This window comes from Xenopus laevis, chromosome 7S (genome assembly GCF_017654675.1).
Source record: "Xenopus laevis strain J_2021 chromosome 7S, Xenopus_laevis_v10.1, whole genome shotgun sequence".
In the NCBI taxonomy this organism is placed as follows: Eukaryota; Metazoa; Chordata; class Amphibia; order Anura; family Pipidae; genus Xenopus; species Xenopus laevis.
This window is the reverse complement of record NC_054384.1, coordinates 95,888,804-95,912,673: the sequence shown is the minus strand read 5'-3', so window position 1 is coordinate 95,912,673 and position 23,870 is coordinate 95,888,804. Positions and strand designations below refer to the sequence as shown.

General features: G+C 39.6%; 1 protein-coding gene across 3 annotated transcripts in view; it reads left to right on the top strand.

Annotated features, from left to right (window-relative positions):
• LOC108697775 (synaptotagmin-C) overlaps positions 1-23,870 on the top strand; it is a 144,784-nt gene that overhangs the window by 106,972 nt on the left and 13,942 nt on the right. For all 3 annotated transcript variants that reach the window (XM_041571588.1, XM_018228142.2, XM_041571587.1), the window contains exons 7-8: positions 16,476-16,596; positions 19,669-19,840. In XM_041571588.1, coding sequence (XP_041427522.1) covers positions 16,476-16,596; positions 19,669-19,840 — 293 coding nt within the window. The remainder of the gene's footprint in view (positions 1-16,475; positions 16,597-19,668; positions 19,841-23,870) is intronic.

Genomic DNA, 23,870 nt, shown 5'->3' with positions numbered 1-23,870 from the left:
GACTCGAAAACTCGAATCGAATTTGACTAAACTCGATTTGATTTTTTTCTCTGAAAAAATCTCGAATGTCAGGAAGGCTACTAGAAAGCTAGGAGGCTTGAGAAAGGGCCCTGTGAGGTTGGAAACGTAGCCCCCCTTTTTGTCTACCTGCACATGAGCTAATAAAATCACAATGTTGAAAGTGAACTACAACTAACAGTGTGCTGCAGTCATTGGACTTTGTATAGGAAGGCTACTAACATCCAAATTGGTCCCTGGATGTCTCTCATTGACTTATACATGAACTTGGCAGGTTTTAGGTGGCGAATAGTAGAATTCGAGTATATAAAGGGACAGAGTATGATATTTAAAATTCGAATTGAAACTCAAATCAAGTTTGGATAATTCACAATTCAAATTTGAGAGTTTTGACCATTAAAAAAATAAAATATGCCCCTAAGATGTAGACAGGACTATAGTAATTCATATAATTTAGGCCTGGGTTGGAAAAAAGGCTAATGGGAATTGTCTATGACTGGGACCTGCCAGGAAGTCCTCTTGAACAGGCATGCCTGCCCGAACCTGGTAGAGTTCAGCAAGACAAATTGGGGGATGGTCGCATTCCCGGCTTGTTTAGGGCTAAAGGGATTAAATACATTTGTTTATGGGGTCCCCTCCCTAAGCAGAAATCTCAGGGCAGTGAACCTAGGCCTCCACGTGACCTTGGTAAGTGGTAGACACAATTTTAATTGGTTTGAACATTTATGATGCAGACCATTTTCCCACGTGAGCTTGTAATACCATAGTTAAAGAATACAGCTTTTCTCCTTGAAATCTCATGGTACACTAGCATCTGTTCTGGTTGGTAACTCGACTAATAATGAATGCGCCAGCATGAAAACCCTTGTGATTCACACATTGCGCAGAAGTGGCCCTTACAGTACATCTCTATGAAGAGCAATCAGTGTGTAGGAGTAATCTTGCAGCCAGACAGGAACATGATATAGGGAATAAGCAAGGCTTCTAGACCAGAACTCAAAGAATTTTTTCCAATGAGTACACTAACTTAAAACCAAAGTATTAAAGTATTTAAAATATATAATATATCATGATAAAGTATAATTTCCCTGAACTGGTATAATTGGTGTGTTTGCTTCAGAAAGACTAATATAGTTTATATAAACAAGCTGCTTTGTAGCCACGGGGGCTGCCATTTAATGCTCAGGTTACATATCAAATAACAGATGCACTCTGTACAATACTACTACATTCTATTAGAGTTTATCTGTTATCTGCTAAGTAACCTGTGCCTTTTCTCCTTTTTTTTGGCATAAATGGCTGAATATACAGCAGCCTAATCATATAAACTATGGTAGTCTCTCTAAAGCAAACACATACATTTACCAGTGCAGGGTAACAGTACATTATATAGTAATTACACGTTTCTGTTACTGTTTCTTAAACACATATAGAGGGAATTTCATTTAAAATAATCAAAATTACAAAAACAATCAGAATAAAACAAAGAAAATATTATATTAATTGAAAATCAAACATTTGAAAAAGGCAAATTAACCCCTTCCCACAAATCTTTGTACATATGGGAAAACCCAGTCTCCTTAGTTCTAATAATAACAATATCCTGACAAATAGCACTGCAGACACTTTAAATTGACAGTTGAAATTGACTCATGGTCATTCTATACCTCATGTGCCAAAAGTGACACTTCAGAAATGCCAGTATTATACAGTATAAAGGAACACATATAGAGGGGCACATAGAGATGTAGAGCTTGTCTGATACTTTGTCCCAATGTATCCTAGTAGGTCGGGCTTCTTGGTGTACAGGTATGGGATTGATTATCCAGAAACCCATTATCCTGAAAACTCAGAATTATGGAAAGGCCATCTCTCCCATACACTAGATCAGGGATCCCCAACCTTTTGAACCCGTGAGCAACATTCAGAAGAAAAAGGAGTTGGGGAGCAACACTAGAATGAAAAATGTTATGTGAGTGCCAAATAAGTGCTGTGATTGGCCATTTGGTAGCCCCTATGTGGATTGTCAACCTACATTGAGACTCTGTTTGGCAGTACAACTGGTTTTTATACAACCAAAACTTGCCTCCAAGCTTGGAATTTAAAAACAAGCACCTGCTTTGAGACCACTGGGAGCAACATCCAAGGGGTTGGAGAGCAACATGTTGCTCACGAGCTACTGGTTGGGGATCACTGCACTAGATTATAATCAATAATTAATTTTTTTTAAAAAAAGAAAAAAGTTTCCCCTTTTATCTGTAACAATAAAACAGTACCTTGTACTTGATCCCAACTAAAATATTACTAATAATAATTAAAAATATAATTCCTTATTAGAAGCAAAAACAGCCTATTGAGTTTATTGGGAGGCCCATTTATCAAAGGTCGAATTTTGAGTTCATGTGAGTTTTTTAAAAAAGAACTCGAAATTCGACCATTCCAAAAAATTATATAAAATCAAATTTTTAAAACTCGGGTGAATAGGGTCGACCTGAAAACGCGAATTGAATTAGAATATAATTCCAGTTTTTAAAAACTCAATTCAAATTTTTTCTCCGTAAAAAACTTGGATGTCAGGTAGGCTGCAAACAACTCAGAATTGATCCTTGGACGTCTCGAGTTGACTTAAACATCAATTCAGCAGGTTTTAGGTGGCGAATAGTCAAATTCAAGTTCTTAACGGGCCGGAGTATGATAAATCTCGATAATTTGACAGTTTTGACTATAAAAAAAACTTGAAATTTTCAATTTTGAATTCAAATTTTCAATTGGACCCTGGATAAATCTGCCCCTTAATGTTTACATGATTTTCTAATAGACTGAAGGTATAAAGATCCAAATTATGGACTATTCCATATCTGGAAAACCCAGGTCCTAAGCATTCTGGATAGCTGGATACCTGTATATACCTTTGCATGGTGTGCCCCTTTATAAATGACTCCTGACTTCTTACAGAATATAATTAAATGTCTGTGGAATAATGCTGATTATTTATAGCATCACTGAATGCAAAACTGTATGTACCTGTCATATGAGGGCAATCCCCTTATTTATTCATTGTATAGTCTTATTATTCCCTTTTAATGTTACATTTAAGATTTATGCTGTGGGCTGCATTTGTGTTTGTTCAGCACATTTCCTGGATGTAGATGTGTTTCTCCCAGTTAACAAGGAACAGCTCTACCATTTCTCCAGAGCTCTCACTGACTTGTAGCTAAAAGTGATATACCTGTTATTATTATTATTATTATTTGCCTGCTAAACATACTGTTGTGGCAGTATTTATTGTTCTATGTGGACTACATATTTAAGCTCCTATGGTGGTGGCCCATCCACACATTCTTTTATCTTCCTATCCAATCATTATAATTCATACTAACATTGGGGATAGGGCTTCCAGATTATAGAATGAAGACACTGGGGAGACAAACATCATCAATCCCAAGGAAAAGATGTAAAAGGGTGTCTATTGGCATATTGAGCGGGACAGTCCTGCTTTTGACAGCTCAACCCGCAGTCCCACATTTGTACTTGAACATTGAACAGCCAGAAAAAGATACAATGTTTCTAACTTAAAAGACCTGTAACATCAAATTTTTTTAAAACAAATTTGTTAGTATACAACGAAAAAAAACACAAAGACAAATTAAACGTTGAAATCGCTAAGTCTTTATTAAGAAATAACTTACCGAAACTCCGCTTGTGCTCCTGTTCAGAAAAGGCGATCGTGCGGTGCTCGATTTCTCCTCCCTGCCTTCCTTATAGGAGATAGCCAGGGAGGAGAAATTGAGCGTCGCACGATGGATCGTCGTCTTTTCTGAAGAGGAGCACAAGCGGAGTTTCGGTAAGTTGTATCTTACCGATTGTATTTAGAAAGTTTCTTATTTCAGTATGCTGAAGCTTACATTAAATCTTCATTTTTGCGATAGTTCCCCTTTAACACATGGGGCCATTGTAACTGCCCAAAATTATGAAAAAAGGGTGGAGGACATAGTAACATAGTAACATAGTAACATAGTAAGTAAGGTTGAAAAAAGACACATGTCCATCGAGTTCAACTTTTTTTTTTTTTTAACTACCTGCCAGTTGATCCAGAGGAAGGCAAAAAACCCATCTGAAGCCTCTCCAATTTGCCTTAGAGGAGGAAAAATTCCTTCCTGACTCCAAAATGGCAATCGGACTAGTCCCTGGATCAACTTGGACCATGAGCTATTTCCCATAACCCTGTATTCCCTTACTTGCGAAAAAGCCATCCAACCCCTTCTTAAAGCTATCTAAAGATGGGGCCTTACAAGTGCTCTATACAGTGGAAGAATGACCCCCTCCTCCCTTGACTCTATGCCCCTTTTAATACAGCTCAAGACCTTATTTGCCCTTGATGCTGCTGACTGGCATTGCTTGCTACAGCCAAGTTTATTATCTACAAGGACTCCAAGGTCCTTTTCCATAATGGATTTGCCTAGTGCAGTCCCATTAAGGGTATAAGTGGCTTGGATATTTTTACATCCCAGGTGCATGACTTTAGATTTATCAACATTGAATCTCATTTAAAAATGAGGACCCCCTTTAAAAATTACCTTAGATCCAAAAGTCGTCAGTAGGATGAACACTCCCTTTTTATAACTGACCCCAGTAGTATCCCAGTAAATATAGCTAGTATACCCTTAATGAATTATAGGCCATTTAACATCTATTTAAATAGTGTCTTATCTAATGTCACATAATAAATCAATTTTCAGCACAAACCATTGACTGAACATGATGATATTTCCAAACAGCTCCCATGCTGCTAAATGTGCACTTCCAATCAAACCAGTGAGTAATGGGCATTTTATTTATCACTGACGAGCAATGTGGAATCCTAAGTGCGGAGAGGAGGCGTCTAACAGCTCTGCACTAACTGGATTCTGCCGGCACACTTACTTTGGCCGAGGGGCAAACGATTTCACAGTTAGTGGTCTCCGTATCAATTGACCTTAATTTTCCCATTGTACTTTTTCCTGTGAGCAGGAGTCAAAGAAACAAGCCCAGCTGTCAGTCACGCTGAAAACCGAAATGAATCATTCCACGGTCTGAAGGAATGGAGCTGCTGCTGAACCTCTTGGGGAAGTGACCTGTCAGCAGCAATTTCATCTCTAGAATAAGACCCGGCACATGTGTTTAAGTCATTGACTGACGAGTTAATTTCTCAGTAGCCCCAGGCACTTTTAGTTGTAGGCATCAAAAGGCACCCTATGTAAATATAGTGTTAAACTGACGTTTTATAGTAATAGTATGTTTAATACTTCCCACACATATATTGTACTATAAAAACTGTGCTGAGATGTTCTGTGGCAAGTGCTCTGGGGGAGCGTTACTAATTATAGTTCTGGTGCTAAAAAAAAAATCATCATTATTAAAATGGTATGACAGAGAAGGTTAGGGAGGTTTAAATTCGTTATAGTACAGTTATGGGATCCGTTATCAGGAAAACCATTAGTCAGGAAGTCCCATAGACTCCATTTTTGCCAACAAAATTTTAATTTTTAAAAATTATTTCCTTTTTCTCTGTAATAATAAAAAGTACCTTGTACTTGATCCTAATGAAGATATAATTAAAAATTATTGGAAGCAAATCTATTATACTATGTTTATTTAACTTGATTTTATAGTAGCGTTAAGGTATGAAGATCCAAATTACGGAAATATTCGTTATCAGTAATGTATGGAGATCCACATTACAAAAAGACCCCTTTTCTAGAAAACCCAAGGTCCAGAGCATTCTGGATAACAGGTCCCATACCTGTAGCACATAGGGTATTATGGTATTGTAGTAAATGTATTTGCCTGCGACCCGGCATTGGAAGGGATCCTTTGTGGAGAGCAATTAACATATGATATGTACATTAGGGAGCTCGGGTGTATTGTAAAGTGCATGTACTTGCTATTAAAGCAACATTCCAGCATTTAGGCTGATGTGTAAATTTAAAAGGGGCAGACAAATTAAAGTAAATAATTGTATTTTAGCCTTGCATAACTGTAATAAGTATTAACACACTGGGTGTTATTTATTTTATTGTGTTTTTATTCTACTACTTATGTACAATGCACAATGTCAAGTTTGACTCTATTAGATATATTTAGCTTCCTAAAGCTTCCAATTTGCATTGCAGGTAGAAAAGTTAGATATTAGACATTTTCTTCAACCACTAGCATTAGAAGTCAGAGTGATACAGGTTGGATTACTGGATATAGGTGCAGAATAATGAAAATTAACTAGATTAAGCCTCTCAAACAGGTACCAAATGCTATATATAATAGGTTCTTCAATAGAAAGTCTCTCCTTTACAAACAAAAATGTCTCCTTCCACCACTGCCCCTGGAATGTTGGACCCATCTGACCCATAGCTATTAGACCCCTCCAATCATAAGATGATTTAGTTATCTTACTGCCATTACTTTCAGCTTTTGTTTTTTCTTACAGAACCCTTATTAGATCGGCTCCGTGATACAAGACTTTATAGATTTTGAAACCCTTGCGTGTCACTGAAGAATGAACCACACCGTAATTCACGACAGTGGATATTATTCTTCAGCCCCATGTAAAAAGAAAACAAGATTTTTGTTGTCAATAAAAGGGTGACTCGCTCTATTTTATTGGCCAGTGACCTTTGTGTGGTGCTTCCTGCAATAACCATTGATGAATTCTATTGATTTAAGGTGTAAATCAACAGCTTTTTAACAGATAAATAATTGATTTCACCCTTTAAGGGGACATGGCACCCAAAAAAATGTATTCCAAATCCTATTTTATTATGTAAGTCAAGCAAAATGAACTTTAATTACACCGTATAAATTATTTGAATCTTGTTTCCATCAGTCTGGGAATTCATAATTATAACAAGCAGGCAGGAGCCATATTGTGGACACTGTTATTAAGACAAGCCTTGTATCATCTCAGAATTTTGTTTGTGCACCAGAATGGGGGACCTGATGTCCATCCGCATGCACTGGCTACACAATTAAATGGTTAAGCTAACGGGGGAATGTGGGGAGACCAGCGACATCTAGGAAGCGCTGAATGGAAAGTGAAAGTAATTGCTTGCCCCCCCTAAGGCAGGCAAAATTTGATTGACAGCTGAGATTTTTAAATGAGTTTACAACAGCTATGAACACTTTAATAAAAAAAATAATTTGGCTTTCATGTTTAATTTAAAAATGACTTTTATTATACAGATTTTTATGTCTGGATGACAGGTCCACTTTAATTGCTGATATGTCTGCTTATCTGATTTATTATGACTTAGGCAGTTTGACAGGCTTAATGGTTTGGGAGCTTGTCGTCTTTTCCATACATTGGGGTGCATTCGATTCCATTCTCTTACCCACCTTCCATTGAATGCAGTTTCACAGGCACAATAATAGCAGGCAGGGTTCCCTTGCTCTGTACTGTGCCTACAAACAGAAAGGGAGGCACTGGCACGGGTAGGGTTAACTGACAGGCAAAATAAGGCACAATCTGTTTAACAGCAATGGCATGGTAATAAAGAAAGGCAGGATGTAGGTGCAGGTACATACCATGTAAGAGGCAACAAAGAGACCAAGCTATAGCTAGGGGTAAACAAGTTACAGGTATGGGGCCTGTTATCCAGAATGCTCAGGATCTACGTTTTTCTGGATAGGGGATCTTTCTGTAATTTGGATCTCCATACCTTAACTTTACTATAAAACCATTTAAACATTAAATAAACCCAATTGCCTGGTTTTGTTTTCAATATGGATTAATTATATCTTAGTTTGGATAAAGTGCATGCTACTGTTTTATTATTACAGAGAAAAAGCAAATCATTTTTAAAAATTTTGATTATTTTACTATAATGGAGTTTATGGGACTATGGGTCTATGGCCTTTCTGTAATGTAGAGCTTTCTGGATAATGGGTTTCCAGATAACAGATTCCATATCAAGTGTAATCCAGGCAGTAGTTTAGGCAGAATAAGACAGGCCATGGCCAGTAAGAGCATAACAGGATGCAAGGCAACGGCATAAATTGGCTTTTGATTTTTGGATTTTGTGCCAATGCCTGGAGTGCCAGTGTCCTTCTGGGAAGCACTGTGGTCCAGTGAGGGTATTAGGATGTTACTAAGTAGTTCCTGGACCCAGTGATGTAACTAGACACCTAGGGGCCCTTGTGCGAAAATTTGAAGCTGCCCCTGCCCCCAAGACTCATAGAAGGATGCCGCGGTGGCAATTCCATGTATAAATACCCCAAAACTCATAGAAGGATGGCACGGTGGCAATTCCATATATAAATACCCCAAAACTAATAAAAGGAAGGCATAGTCGCAATTCCATGTATAAATACCCCAAAACTAATAGAAGGATGGCTCGGTGGCAACTCCATGTATAAATACCCCAAAACTAATAGAAGGATGGCATAGTTGCAATTCCATATATAAATACCCCAAAACTAATAGAAGGATGGCACAGTCGCAATTCCATGTATAAATACCCCAAAACACCAGAAGTGCAATGAATGTGATTTGTATCCTTACAAGGCATTCTATCTACATTGATAGTCTGCGAGGGGGGAGAGGGGGAAATCGGCAATGCAGAGTAGAGAAGGACCATCCTTAAATCCTGCCTGTCAGCTGAGTCCTGGCTGCAACTTAAACTGGCGGCTTTTTCCCTACCTACCATTAGACGTCCCGTAGCTAAGGTCACACAGGGCATCTTATGCACATGCATGCTCGAATCCCCACCCTTCTTAGTCTCCCACTGTAGTGCCTGTAAAGAACGGGGGGAAAAGACAAACAGAAAAAGACACTTTTGGCTGTGTACTTTCCCTCCCTGGACACTGGCCCCATCGGGGGTTCAGGGGCCATGACCCCTGGTGCAGTTTCACCCCCCTCCACCCCTGGTAGTTACATCACTGCCTGGACCATAGATGCCCTTATCAGTTTAAAGCCCTTGTATTTGCTCAAATAAAGATGAATTTTAGTGTCAGCTATAAGAACACTAAAGGCTTATAAGAGAATCCCTGGCTAGTGACTGTCACATGTGCTGCAGCATTTATTCAGCGGGGCATGCCAAGTGCCACAGAGTATCTGGCAGGACTCCTATTTAGCACATAAGGGAGCACCCCTATTATAATATGACACGTACCCTAGAATTAATACAGCATCACTCCTGTCACGTGAAGCAGTGTTCTTATTGAACCAAAAACCTTTAATGTAAATTGAACATCGGAATGTGTCAGTATTACTAGACAAGAATTGCCATGAACGTCTTTTGGTACAAAAGTTCCTCCAAGCAAGCCCCGGGTCTGTGGTAAATACTGCCAACATGGCTTAGTTATTTTTTACTCTATTGGTTAATTAATTCTTTCTGGTGATTGGTAGGTTTGGGGTACATATCAGGTATACCTGTGGGTTTTTTTGCACAGCCTATGATTAAGTGCCTATTGGCACGAAACACGTAAGGCTATGTGTTCATCTACATTGTGGCCTAAATAAAGTTCTCAGTTCTTTTACAAGCCTGTTTATGGGATCTTTGAGTGCTCCTTTGGTTGGATACCTCCACTTCGAGCTGTATGTCTGGGACTTAGGTCTTAGGATTCTTGGAGTGCTGCCCATTTCGATTGGCTACAAGTGTTTCCTAGTGTGGAAGGACACTGTGAGAGGTGCACCTAATCAAACAAGAATTGAACAAGGTGTGTGCTACTCGAATTTGATTCGAGTGGTCTGGGACATGAGCACCCAGGCCCCACGTACTACTGGTGAGACAATAACCCTTTTAGGTTTTAGGGACTTTTTCTTTAAGTGTAGGGTCTTGGCTTTGTGTACCCAGCCTGAAGGCCAGTTAGAGGCATTTTACAGTAGGAAGACCAGCTTTACAATGAGTGAAAGTGAAATTTAAATTGAGCACTTTGTTATGCCCTTGTTTGAGCTTATGGAAACAGTGGAACAAAGTCAACATGGGGGTTTCAACTGAATAAGCCTGAAGACCACTGAGATAGAGGGAAGAGGTTCTAGGACAGCGATCTTAAACCTCTGGCTCTCCAGCTTTTGCTGGACCAAAACTCCCACATCCCAGTGTCATCTGGCAGGGTTCAATCTCATACTTCGTTTTTGATGTTGTGCTTATCTTTGGATTATGGATCATTTTGGTTTTAGAATAGGAAAGGCACGTTGTAACTGTGGGTGAACATGTGTTTCTGCAACAAACGCTTAGATGTCTAATCAAAGGCAAAATACCCAACACACGCTGAACAGTAACCTTGCTGATGATTAGCTCAATGCCATTTTCTGAGAAGAAGAAGGGCACTTTTATCTTAGGAGCAAGCAAGAGAGTCTGGATATTGGTAAAAGTGAAATGTAATCACGTTCGGGGACATTTGCTGGTTCATATAAGGTACCCAAAGAGCTCATGTGAACATAGTTTGAGATTTCAAAGCATGGCTTCAGCTGCCTGTGTGGTTTGTTAGTAATGTGCATGCCTAGCATTTCATGTGTTTGATTTTCCATTCGCCACCACTGATTTCCCAAAAGGCAAAGACCAAGCCGTGCTTCTGTGGCCAAGTCTTTTGATGGATCTAATACAAAAATATAAGAACAGATTAGATTAGAATGACTGGAGAAATATTTTTAAGCACAATCACTGGGCTGGTCATACAAATGATACACTGTGAAATCCTGTTATACAATTGCTGGCAGAAAAGGAATTACAAGTACAATGCTCAAGGCGATCAAAACTCCCCATAACAATCCACATCCAGACATTGTCAATAGTACGCACTGTAAACATTATGATACCATTGATTTCCCATGAAACCTTTTGTACAGGCCCAAAACACCCCATAGTAACTTTAGTATAATGTAGATTGACGTTTCTTATACTGTAAGGTCTCCTTAAAAGAATAGTAACACAAAAAAAATTATGTGTTTTAAATGAATGACAATATAATGCAGTGTTGCCATGCACTGGTAAAACTGGTGTGTTTGCTTCAGAAACTCTACTATAGTATATATAAACAAGCTGCTGTGTAGCCATGGGGGCAGCCATTCAAGCACAGGACACACAGTAGATAACAGATAAGCTCTGAAGAATCCCATTGTATACTACAGAGCTTATCTATTATCTGCTGTGTATCCTGTGCCTTTTCTCCCTTTTCCAGCGTGAATGGCTGCCCCCATGGCTGAGCTGCAGCTTCTTTATATAAACTATTAACTGCTACCAGCCTATTGGGTTTATTTAATGTTTACATGCTTTTCTAGAAGACTTAAAGGAACAGTTCAATGTGAAAATAAAAACTTTGTAAATAGATAGGCTGTGCAAAATAAAAAATGTTTCTAATATAGTTAGTTAGCCAAATATGTAATATATAAAGGCTGGCGTGAACAGATGTCTAATAAAATAGCCAGAATCCAACTTCCTGCTTTTCAGCTCTATAACTCTGAGTTAGTCAGTGACTTGAAGGGGGGCCACATGGTACATTTCTGTTCAGTGGGTTTACAATTGTTCCTCAGCATTCAGCTCAGATTCAAAAGCAACAGATATGACCCATGTGGGGCCCCCCTCAGGTCTCTGATTGGTTACTGCCTGGTATCCAGTCAGTGTAAACCAAGAGCGTTGAAAAGCAGGAAGTAGTGTCATGTTATACAAATCACTCCAGCCTTTATACATGTTTGCCTAACTAACTATATGAGAAACATTTTTTATTTTTTTTATCTATTCACCCAGTTTTTATTTTTACACTGAACAATTCCTTTAAGGGATGAAGATCCAAATTATGAAATGGTTTATCCAGAAAAGTCCAGAGCCCTGAGCATTCTGGATAACATTTTCCAGTGGTATAATTTTAGGGCCCCTATATACCGTATCTAAAGGTTGTCCTGTATTGCCAGTATATATTTAAAATGCTCATTAATTAGGGCCTCATGGGGTCCCCTATACTTCCTGGGTCCCCCTGCAGCCGCAGGGTTTGCTTCCTCTGTAGTTACGCCCCTGACAGGTTCCATACCTGTATATTTATGCTTGGCTGGCTGTGTGCTTTTGTTTATGTATGCCCCTTCTATCTGATAAACTTCGAATCTGCCAGATACCCTGCCATGCCTGAAGAGCCAACAACCATCATTAAAGTCAATATCACTTTGCAGCTAGTCTTTTTATGTAACGCCATAACTGCCCTTTGTGGACCTATTTGAGAAGCTGTCGGCAGTGTGATGGGACATCATCATTCCTTCCCTCCTGATTCACCTCCATTTCATTTGAGCTCTGCATTTGAGCATGGCTTTAAGTGCATAGAGCAAGGCCGGGGTTGACTTATTTTTTGGAAACTGCTTCAACCCCAGGACAGTGCACTATATGTTTACAGGCAGCTATGGCGGCACTGAAGGCATCCGAACGGCAGACGCTGTCTGCACACGTTCCTCTTTCATTTCCTATGCCTTTCATAGCAAAGAAGAGTTCGCCGCCTAATGTCCTGCATTTCTGTAGCAGCAAATGAGTTAATTGCTTCAGTATCGTTGGCTGCTTTACAATTCTGCCATTCGACCTTAACCCCCTTTCAATTTGTACTTTCCGCTCACTCTCTGGTCCTTTTCCCCCCCCCTTTCTTCCTCCCTCTCCTTCTGGAGCTATAAAATAGAATTGATAGCTCTTTTCATTAGATGGATACTGGCACGGAACCTTGTTTTAGGGAGTGTTTGTTCCAAACAAGCGCGGATGTGTCAGTGTGTATGTGTCTACTGGGTCCCTGTGTGTATGTGTTTGTCTTTATGTGTCTTTGTGTTTGTGCAGCTTTGCGTTTGTTGAGCGTTGCTCCCCACAAATACATCTGTAGTGCCACAAATCGTTGGCGCTGACAAGCCATACATATTTAACAGGTTGGAATAGGGACAGGGCTGAATGCAGACAAAAACACTGGGCTTCAGATACCAAACACAGAGGCTAAACAAACAAAATAGATCTCCGACAGGCTTTTTTTCTGAAGCATAAAGTGGCAAATTGCACACTGTTGCCTTAGTCAGTTTATCTTGTTCCGCTGTCTTAGAGGAGACTCGGGTTCAGGGTTGAACAATAGCTTCCAGCATTATTTATTTATCATTCTCATACACATTCTGTAGCTGTACTCAGAGGATAACCGGAATACATGCCAGCAACAGATGGCAGATGCTGAAATAAAAATGCTGAGGACCATACCTTGTGGGCGTTCAAAGGAAATTAAACCCAATAGATAAGTCTGGTTTATTTTCTTTTAAAGGAGAAGGAAAGGCTTTGTACACTTGGGGTGCCAAATGTTAGGATCCCCCAAGTGATTGTATTGACTTACCTGAAACCCCGGGCCGGGGTTATACCAGTGAGCACCACAGAGCGATCCTCTTCCGTCTTCCTCTTTCCTTCGTGCGGCTGCGCATGGGCAGCACAACGAAAAGCTGAACTTTAACTAAAAAGTCAGCTATTTTATTCAACTGCGCATGCGTTTGCCCCAGGGAAATTTGAAGAAAAAAAGAATGGCTCTGTGGTGTTCAGTTGGCAAGTGTACAAAGCCTTTCCTTCTCCTTTAATGTGTTGATTTCCTTTCAGTTTTAAAGTGTTTTCCTTTTTATTTGTGTAAAGGAAATAATAAAACATTACTGGTTTACACCGGGCAGTTAGGAGGGTTGCAGTGATCGGGCTGGGATTTGGTAGGTAGGGGCCATTTTTATGAGCTGCAGGGTAAACTGGAAATTGGGGGTGAAACAATTGGTTGTACATTGTATTACTGATGATACTGCCTGGAATGGTATTTTAACAGCTAGGCCAGTTAAAATACTGTCACTGGTGGCAGCCATAGTTGTGAGGGTGGGACAGGTTGTTCATGCCATATCCAGTACAGTAGGATGGGATACGGACTTTCAATTGCTTATACTATTCATTAGACGCCAGATGGAGCCTCTATGGGCACAAGGTACTCTTCTTACTCCCTGTTCAATGGCAGGATCAATGAGGGGGTACCAAATGGAACGAGAGCCCATGAATGCCTATGCTACCAATGTGATGAAATTAGTGCTATGAATGAAACTTGTGTGAGATGTCCAAATGGGTCTAAGTTTTACTCATATTAGCCAATGCCTAGCACAGAACTAAGTTTTAAGTTGAAAATGATTTTCTCAGTATTAGACTGTGTAAAGTGCACTGTACTCGTCTCCTAGTTCCTCCTTTATTTAGATTTCAGTGTGTTTAAATGAACAGTTCCACCAAAAAATTAAAGTGTTTTACAGGTATGGGATCCGGTATCCGGACACCCATTATACATAAAGCTCCGGATTACGGAAAGACTCTCTCCCATAGACTAAAATTTTATCCAAAATATCTAAAAATTATATCCTTTTTTTCTGTAATAATAAAACAGTAGCTTTTACTTGATCTCAACTAAGATATAATTAATCCTTATTGGAGGCAAAACCAGCCTATTGGGTTTATTTCATGTTTGCATGATTTTCTAGTAGACATAAGGTAGGAAGATCCAAATTACAGAAAGATCCATTATCCGTAAAACCCCAGGCCCTGAGCATTCTGGATAACATGTCCCATACCTGCATTTAAAATATAATGTACTGTTGCCCTGCACTGGTAAAACTGGCATGTCTGATTCAGAAGCGCTACTATAGTTATAGCAGTATATAAATAAATTGCTGTGTAGTGTTGGGACAGCCATTCATAGGAGCAAGTGCTCAGGGGAAATAGCTGATTTTAAATAAGCTCTATAGAATATAATGGGGTTCTGCACCATTATATCTGATTTCTACTATTTAATCATTTAGCCCTATTTCAATTGCCCCTATTGCTACACAGTTGTTTGATTACTGTATATGCTCAAAATAGTGGTGTTTTTTTTTTGTAACTTACATTTTTATTAATTTTCAAAATAAACAAGCAGACAAAACAGAGTATGAGGTACATCAACATTACAGAGGGTTCAAGCTTTTCCATCCATAACCTCTAAGTATAGCAATAGACTACGCCAAAGTATTGGATTCGACAATAATTGTAAGGCAGTACAACAATTGCATAAGGAGAAACAAGGAAGAAGAGAAAAAAAAAAAAAAAAGGGGGGGAAGGGAAAGAATACAATGTAAACAGATGAAAAGACATAGGGAGGGGGAAGATGAAGCTCGCAGTCATATATCATAGCTGTAGCCTATCAGTAATTACCGAATAATTTAAGAGCAGTCAATTCTAGTCAACATGTAATGGTCCCAGTTGCCCCAGATATTGCTATGCAAATCTAACGTATTGTTGATGCGGGCAGTCATTTCCTCAAACTTCTTGTTGCTCTCTAGTCTAAGAATTATTTCTTGGATGGTTGGGATTTTCGGAGTCTTCCATTTGGAGGTAATTGCCAATCTGGCTACTGTGGATATCTGATTAACCCATTTCTGGGCTGCCTTTTTCAGTCTAGGGATAGGTAGAGCTAATAACAAGTGAGGCATTGCAATATTCATGGGGGATTTAAAGACCGCTATTATAAATAGTGGTGTTTTTGAAGCAAGGGCAACAGTACATTATATTTAAATTACTTTAAAACACTTTCATTTTTTGGTGTTATTTGCCCTTTAATAAATTCCAAGTGTGGCAAAATGAGTAGCCTGTGTTGCACCACCTACACTTGCTTAAATCTGCACCAGCAATGGGTTCCCAGTGCATTTTATACCCCTAATCTAAGAAAACAAATAACATTAGGATACTGCAGATATTAAATATCCAACCTGTCGGCAGGGTAGGCAGGTACGTTGGTGAATATATTTCTCATTCGCCCAGATAAAATAAATATAAAAATGTTAAGTGCTTTTTAGATAGAAGCAACTTTCTTTTTTTTTTTTTTTCCTGTAATGAGTGTTCCCTTAAACTGATTTCTCTGAAGTTCAGTCCATGGGGAGTTCCATTAAAATCCTAAAACACATAATTCAGCCTTGTAATAAATGTTAAGTAGCAACGGTCTTACTGCCTAAAAAAAAAAAAGAAAGAAAAGAAAGCCGTGCTTTGAGACATAGGCTGAATTCAAATCAATATAAAAATCTGCCAGAATTGTATATGTATATATAATTAAACAATGGTTTAAAGGGGAAGTAAACCCAAATACATTTTTACCTAATGGAATTCTACGCAAGTTTCCCATATACGTTTATTATACATTTCCAATGTTTTTACAGTTAAATGTAATTGCTATTGAAAGCAGTATTTGTCTGTCCCTTTCTATTTTCTGCCCTGGTGGTTTTGACTTTTGAAACAATGGAGCAGACGCCAGCTGATTAAGAAACCAATAAAAAGGCATGCGAGGCCGACTTGTACCGCGTTGTTTCAATAGACAGAACCAGCAGCGCAGAAAGGTACAGGCAGATACTGCTTTCAATAGCAATTACATCCACAAATAACTCTAATGGTAAAAAAAGAAATGGTGAAAGGTACCTAACTATATTCCTTTTGTATATTTAGGAGAAAGCAGATCTGGGTGAGGTCAACTTCTCCCTGTGTTACCTCCCGACTGCCGGTCGCCTCACCGCTACTATCATTAAAGCAACGAACCTGAAAGCTATGGATCTAACAGGATTCTCCGGTGAGTTGGACACATGGATTTTGCCATTAGATTAGACGGGGAGGGGGCAATGGCATTTAAAGGCCGCAAGTTTTTTTTGGTACATCTCTCATCTGGGCAATGTAACTGTATTCATGACACAGAAGGGTCAATACAGTATATCATTATGCACGCTTAAAAAGCAAAATCCAATGGCACACAGGTCTGCTGTAACACATCAAGTGTTTATTGCGGAGTGCACGAAAGCCCCAAAACGTTGCACTGCACTCTGCAATAAGCAATGGTGCAGCGCCAATATGGCTGCCGGTTAGTTTCCAATGGTAGATGCATTTCATTCTATCTGACTAAATACTGGAAGTTCCAGGCTGGCCATCTGCCGTAGGCAACCTGGATGGCAACCTGGCCCCCCACCCACACACACATGGATGAGCAGTGCATGGCAGGTGGGGAATGTACAGGCCCGGACTGGCAATCTGTGGGTTCTGGCAAATGCGAGAGGGGCTGCTATAAGGTGCCATAGACAGTCCCTATTTAGTGGGCTGGTGGGGGGCGGTTTGGGCCTCTGTGCACCTGAATTGCCAGGGCCTATTTTGACTCCCAGTCCAGACCTGGGAGTGGGGTAGGGACAGGGTTGGACTGGAGCATTGGGGGCCCACTGGGTTCCAAACTTCCAGGGCCTCATGCACGTGCACGAACACCGGCACGCGACGAACATGGGCAGCACGGCATATAGTTTTTTGGGGACAGCCGATCGGGGGAGTGGGTCTGGGCTGGCAGAGACACATAAGGGCCAGTGCCCCGCCAGGTTTTGTTCCGGTATCCCACCAGCCCAGTCCGACCCTGTGTAGGGAGATTAGTGAACAACTGAGGTGGGGGACCAGGGCCCCGACTAAGGGTTGGCAGAAAGAAGAGGTATATGCCTATGGCTCCCCTATCTTTGTGCCCTAGGCACCTGCCTCTATTGTCTAATTCTTGTTCCAGCCTTTGCACCAGACTACCACAGCCGTGAAGATCTGTGCCTCCAAAGGGAGCAATTCAGTAACATAACTAGATTGCATAGGGCTTCCCACAAACAATATTTGGAAACAATCATGCCCCCCCCCACGTGCTGGCCACCCTTAACCACCACTGTTATATTGCAGAAGGTGATAAATTACAAGGTACTGTTTTATTATTACAGAGGGGAAAAAAATCATTTTTACAAATTTTACAAATTTGAATTATCGAGATAAAATGTGCTGGCCACCCCATAAATGGAGTATATGGGAGAAAAGCCTTTCCATAATTTCGAGCTTTCTGGATAAAGGGTTTCCGGATAACATATCCCATAGCCATATGAGGTTCTAGTCTTATTCTTTTTTTAAGCTGGTTGTCCTTAAAGTTAACATGAGCTGTAGGTCAGATCCCCTTTCTTAATAATCTCTGTACTGTACATAGTAAGTATAAATCAGGACATAGCACAAGACAAGGTGAAGAGGTACCTTTACAGCTGCCTGAGTCTGAAATTCACTGAACATAAATTATTCATATCCTGTCCTGAACTAGGAGAATATCTTTTTTCACTGGTATTGATTTTCCCTTTACATGATGTTAAATTAGTACAAAAAGAATTGTACAAGAGAAGTGCATGTTTAGTTTAACTCTTTAACGAAACATCTCAAAGTTACTATAATAATCTTGTGTGTAATTACCCAGGATTCTGTCTAGATCAGAAGACATGTTTTTATATGGCTCCTGGTACCAAATAATATGCATAAATCTTGCGCCACCAGGTTTAGGGGTCCCAAAGCTCTGGGCAAGAGAGACTTTCTAGGGTCCCATGATTTCTATAAAGTAGGAACTTAGAGAAAAATACATTTCACACATAGACTACTTTGTATTAAGTTAAAAGAAAATTAGCTTAAAAGTCCCAGAATCCATCACTTTGCAATAGGGCAAGGCAAGGGAAGGGTTGAATTACACTGTGAGCCTATAGGGGGCGGGGGACTGGTCTCTGCAGCACATGCAGAATATCATGGTGTCCTTTCAATCTATGCAATTAGGTATGCCTATGTAAAAAATACATTATATATATTATTATATATTTTCCATTTAATACTGGGAAAATTTGCCCCAGTGCAGTAACCCATAGCAACCAATCAAAGTGCTTTCATCACTCAACCTGACCTTAATCTAAGCTAATAGCAGCATATTAATGGTTACTGCCCTTGAGCAAATTCAGCAAGAGTTTGTAAATGAGCCCTACTGTGCCACAAGCAGGAGACCAATTACATAAAGAAAATACATATTCATTAGTCCTTGTTATAGTGGTCTGTTCATGCTCTTTATACCAACTTGTCTTTTTCTAGTTACTGTATAGAGATCTTGGGCACATTTACTTTGCTCGAGCGAAGGATTAGAATAAAAAAAACTTTGAATTTCGAATGGTTTTTTTGGCTACTTCGACCATCGAATTGGCTACTTTGACCTTCGACTTCGAATCGAACGATTCGAACTAAAAATCATTCGAATATTCGACCATTCGATAGTCGAAGTACTATCTCTTTAAAAAAAACTTCGACCCCCTACTTCGCCACCTAAAACCTACCGAGGTGCAATGTTGGGGAAGGTCCCCATAGGCTTTCTAACAATTATTTGGTTGAAGAAAAATCGTTAGATCGATGGATTAAAATCGTTTGAATTGAACGATTCGAAGGATTTAATCGTTCGATCAAACTATTTTTCGTTCGATCGAACTATTTGCAATAAATCCTTCGACTTCGATATTATTATTCGAGATTTACATTCGGTAGACGAATATCGAGGGTTAATCCCTCGATATTCGAGCATATGTAAATCTGCCCCCTCATGTCCATGTGAAGCTATTTCAAGTGGGGCATTTGCAGGCAGTATACGGAAGTATTGGCTCCTCCGAGTAAACATTGCACAATATTTATCCATTCGTTTCCTATATTTAGAATTAGTTGGGTCCTCTGTACTCCTTGGACCTTTATTTCCTTAATATATTTGATGTTGCCTAATATAATTGGAATATTTTATTACATTCCAGTTCCTACCTACTCATCACACTAATGTTTTTCCCCTCAATAAAAGATCCTTATGTAAAAGCCTCTCTCATCTGCGAGGGAAGGAGACTAAAGAAAAGGAAAACCTCCATAAAAAAGAACACGCTGAACCCAACCTACAACGAGGCCCTTGTCTTTGACATTCCCAATGAGAATATGGACCATGTAAGCCTCACCATTGCCGTTATGGACTATGATTGGTAAGGACCTTTATGTATTTACTGTACTTTACATATGTCTTGGTAATATTTTAATTATGGCTAAGAACATTTTATATTTTGAATTATATTTAATTTATTGTTGTGACAGTAAACTTTACGGCAATGGCACACCCAATAGCACATTTAAGATTACATGGCATTCTCCTGATTGCACTCATGATTACAAGTGATTGCCCTCGCATGATTGGGGTGTGCCTTTGATCCTTTTTGCCACCCACCCATGGATCTGTTTAGTTGCTTGGAGAAAAAATATAAAATCACTATGGGTGCCCTTGTCCTCAGATACACATTATACAGTAGCAGTTAAGAAGCAGAAGTAGTTATTTTGCATATTTTTGTAGACCATTTTAGTACTAAATACAGGTAATACAGGGAACGATTCTTGAGACCTGGAGTTTTCCTGATAAGAGGTTGTTAGTAATGTGGACCACCATATTTTGTCAAGATGTGGGCCAGAACCCAAAAATAGGTCCCTTTGCTGTTGAGGCTGGGTTTCCATGATCAGGGGCACCATGATAACTCAAAGAGTCTATATTTATTGTTGACAGGGCCCTGGAGAGGTCTCTTAGCTGTCTAAGCAGTCCCCTTGGGTGGTGGGCACTGCCAACTAATTAGAATTGGGACTCATGTTAAAAAAAGTAGTTATATAAATAAGTCATGTATGGCCATGCCAGAATATGACCAAGATTCTGTCCCGACCCAGCCAACCTTTGCCTGTTCTCAGGTAAGCCCTGCCCTCTGGTGTAACTGTAGAGGAAGCAGACCCTGCAGTTGCTGGAGGGCCTGGGGACAGTGAGGCCTGGACCGTTTGGTCTGCTTCCTCTATAATTAAATATAATAAATAAATCACCCTGCCCAGATGCTTTCTTAGGGAGTGGAGGACACTTGCAGAGAGTGGGCAGCAGCCAAATAAGAATGCAGGGGATCCAGGTAAGATTGGCCAGGTGTGCCGGGCCCCTATGATAATTCTTTTGTGCAGGAGTCCGATGGCAGCTTGTTACACTGCTGGCCCTGCCTAATATATAGCCCATTTTTTGAGACCACTGAATCTTTATCGTGCCCCATTTTGCGATGGGTTTCCTGACTGGACACCCTTGATCCTTTAAATTGGTTGGCATTTCTACAGACAATACTAAATATAATTAAAAAAAGAACATAATGGATTGTAGACCAATTCTTAGGTTGTGGGATGTGGATCTCCTAAGAACAAGTGATCCTACTTTAAATATAATAAAATACTAAAACATTAAAAACACAAAGCAGAATTGTTTCCAGTACAAACTGTTTGATTATTACAGATAAAATCCTACTCAGTGGAAAATAAGAAATTCATTGTTTAAATAGGAGGTTTTCTAATCTACCACCATGGTGTGGGAACCTTGCAAGAATCATAGCAGTATGAGACACTAGAATTAAACTGGAAACCAATTACAGTTGGATCACATAGACTTCATTTGATGGGTTTGATTTAGGGAAATAGGTTTATAACCTGAGACAGGCTTGATGTACTCATATCAAAAGAAATAAATTGCAAAGCAGCAGCAAATAGCCCTCATAGCGAATATTAATTTTCCTTATGGCATCACGTGAATTCACTGAACACTATCATCAGGCATTGTGTTTAATCAATTAAAATAAAAGCTTTGTGCCCCTAAGGCAGCATCTTCCCCATTTCATTTCCGCTGTCCGGAGGGAATAAAATAAGCCTGTTAGCATGTGAAATGGATTAGAGTACACTCTCACACTTTCTACTGATATCACCATTGGTAATGCAGTTTCAAAGTAGTGATGAGCGCATGGTTTGGAGACGATGGTGCAATGTGTATGCCTGCCAAGGGCATCAACAAAGGGATACACATGTTCTAGGCACTGTCAGTATTGGGGTGTATAAGCACTGCACAGGACATTAATGGGGTCAACAAATGTTCAGGGCCAACTCTAGGGTTTAGCCACTCTGCCACAAGCAGGGGATGAATTACATAAATAGTAATGCAATATTCTTTAGCCTTGTGTTCAAATCAAACATTAACCCCTTTTATATCCAACCCCCCCCTCCTTGTCCCTTTAGCCCACTCAGAGACAAATAAAGGATATACAGGTTGAGATGAAATGGCCACAGCTTTAATTTACTAACCAGAAAACATTGTTGACAGCATTGAATGTGTAACCATATTAGTGCCCTCCTGGGACCCCTAGCCCAAGGACACCGTACACAAACCATTAACATCATACATCACAATTACACAGCAATCTGGGACATCCCCCCCACACACACACACACACTCCCTAAACCTGGCTTTCAGCTCCTGTAGACCTATAAATCCCATAATCGTCTTCTGTCAAGGAATGCTGGGATTTGTTTGTAGTTTTTATTATAACCGATGAGAAGTAGGTTGACAGCTTCTACTTAATATGGTGGCAAAACTCTATAGTTCTGTAATAAATATGCAAAAAAACTCATTCACAAAAATGGGGCAAGTAGCAGAGCGCATGTTTTTTTGCATTTTGCCCCTATGCAATTTGCAGCTTGCACCTTAAGACCCAACTCTTTATATAGACTTGCCCCTCTCTTTTTTGTGTCTAATTTTGTCTTGCATTTTGCATTAATGCCTTAGTTAGAGTAATGCCTAATAAGTTAGATGATTGGCGATTTTCATTTTAAATAATATCTTCTTCTGAGCCTTGATAATGGCAAGTATGTGGTTGCCTTTCTTTTGATATCTGGAGAACATAGTCAGAAATAAATATGGTGGCCTTTTTGGAAAATAATTAATGAGCAGTGATACATTATGATGTGATTGCCATTGCAGAATGGCTCTTTCTGATAAGCAATACACTGCTCTCCTACTTTGCTGGAAGACTTTACTGCATCCTGCTACCCCACTGTGCTTTAATCTCTGCAATGCTAATTTATGTTTTTTCACTAGATTGAGTTTGGCTCAGCATTGGAAAATATCTGATACCGTAAACCATAGCAGGAATTTGCATATTCTTGCTATGGCTTATCAGATATAGTGATGGGCGAATTTATTCGCCAGGCGCAAATTCGCGGCGAATTTGCGCGATTCGCGGCAGGCGAATAAATTCGCGAAACGCCCGCGAAAATTCGCCGAAAAAATTCGCCAGCGTCAAAAACGAGACGCCGGCGCCATTTCGCGAATTTTTCGCCGTTTCGCGAAATTCGCGAATTTTTCGGCGAAGCGAAACGGCGCAAATTCGCCCATCACTAATCAGATATATTCCAATGCTGAGCCAAACTCAATTATAGACTATTGTAGACTTCACAACTACAATAGTAGATCTATTGATATAAGGCTTAGGCAGTTTCCATGCTTGAACTTGACAATATGTAAACACCACATTGCTAGTAGGACTGTGCACACAAAATGATTTTTTGTATATACTTCATGAAAACTGTATGTGCAGGTCAAAGAAGTTCCTCAATGGTTCCAAAAATGGCTAGGGACCTAGACTAAGAGGAAACCTTCTTGGCCAAAATATACCCTTGGTAATATTGCGAATGACATAGTTACATACATTATTAGATAGTTAAGTTGGGTTGAAAAAAAACCATAATGCATCAAGTTCAACCCCTCCAAATGAACCCCAGTGCACATATATACATGTACATATACAAACCTTACTATACACTTACATATATAAACTATATACACCAATATCTCTACTAACTGCAGATTTAAGTACCACAATAGACTTGTCCAAGAAATCATCCAAGCCCCTCTTAAAGGCTTGAAGGATCCACCTACCTATGTTCTTCTAGTCTAAAGGATAGACTCTTGTTTAGGAAAAAAAGATCCCACACTATCTGTCTATGCTGCCCTCTAATGTACTTGTAAAAAGTATTCATGTCAACTTGCAATAGTCTTTTTCCAGAGAAAATAACCCCAACCTTAACAGTCAGTATTCCAACCTTTAACCAGATACTCAAGGGACCTATAAAGAGGCAAAATTATGTTTTCATCTCTTGAGTTAATGCCCTTTTTTATGC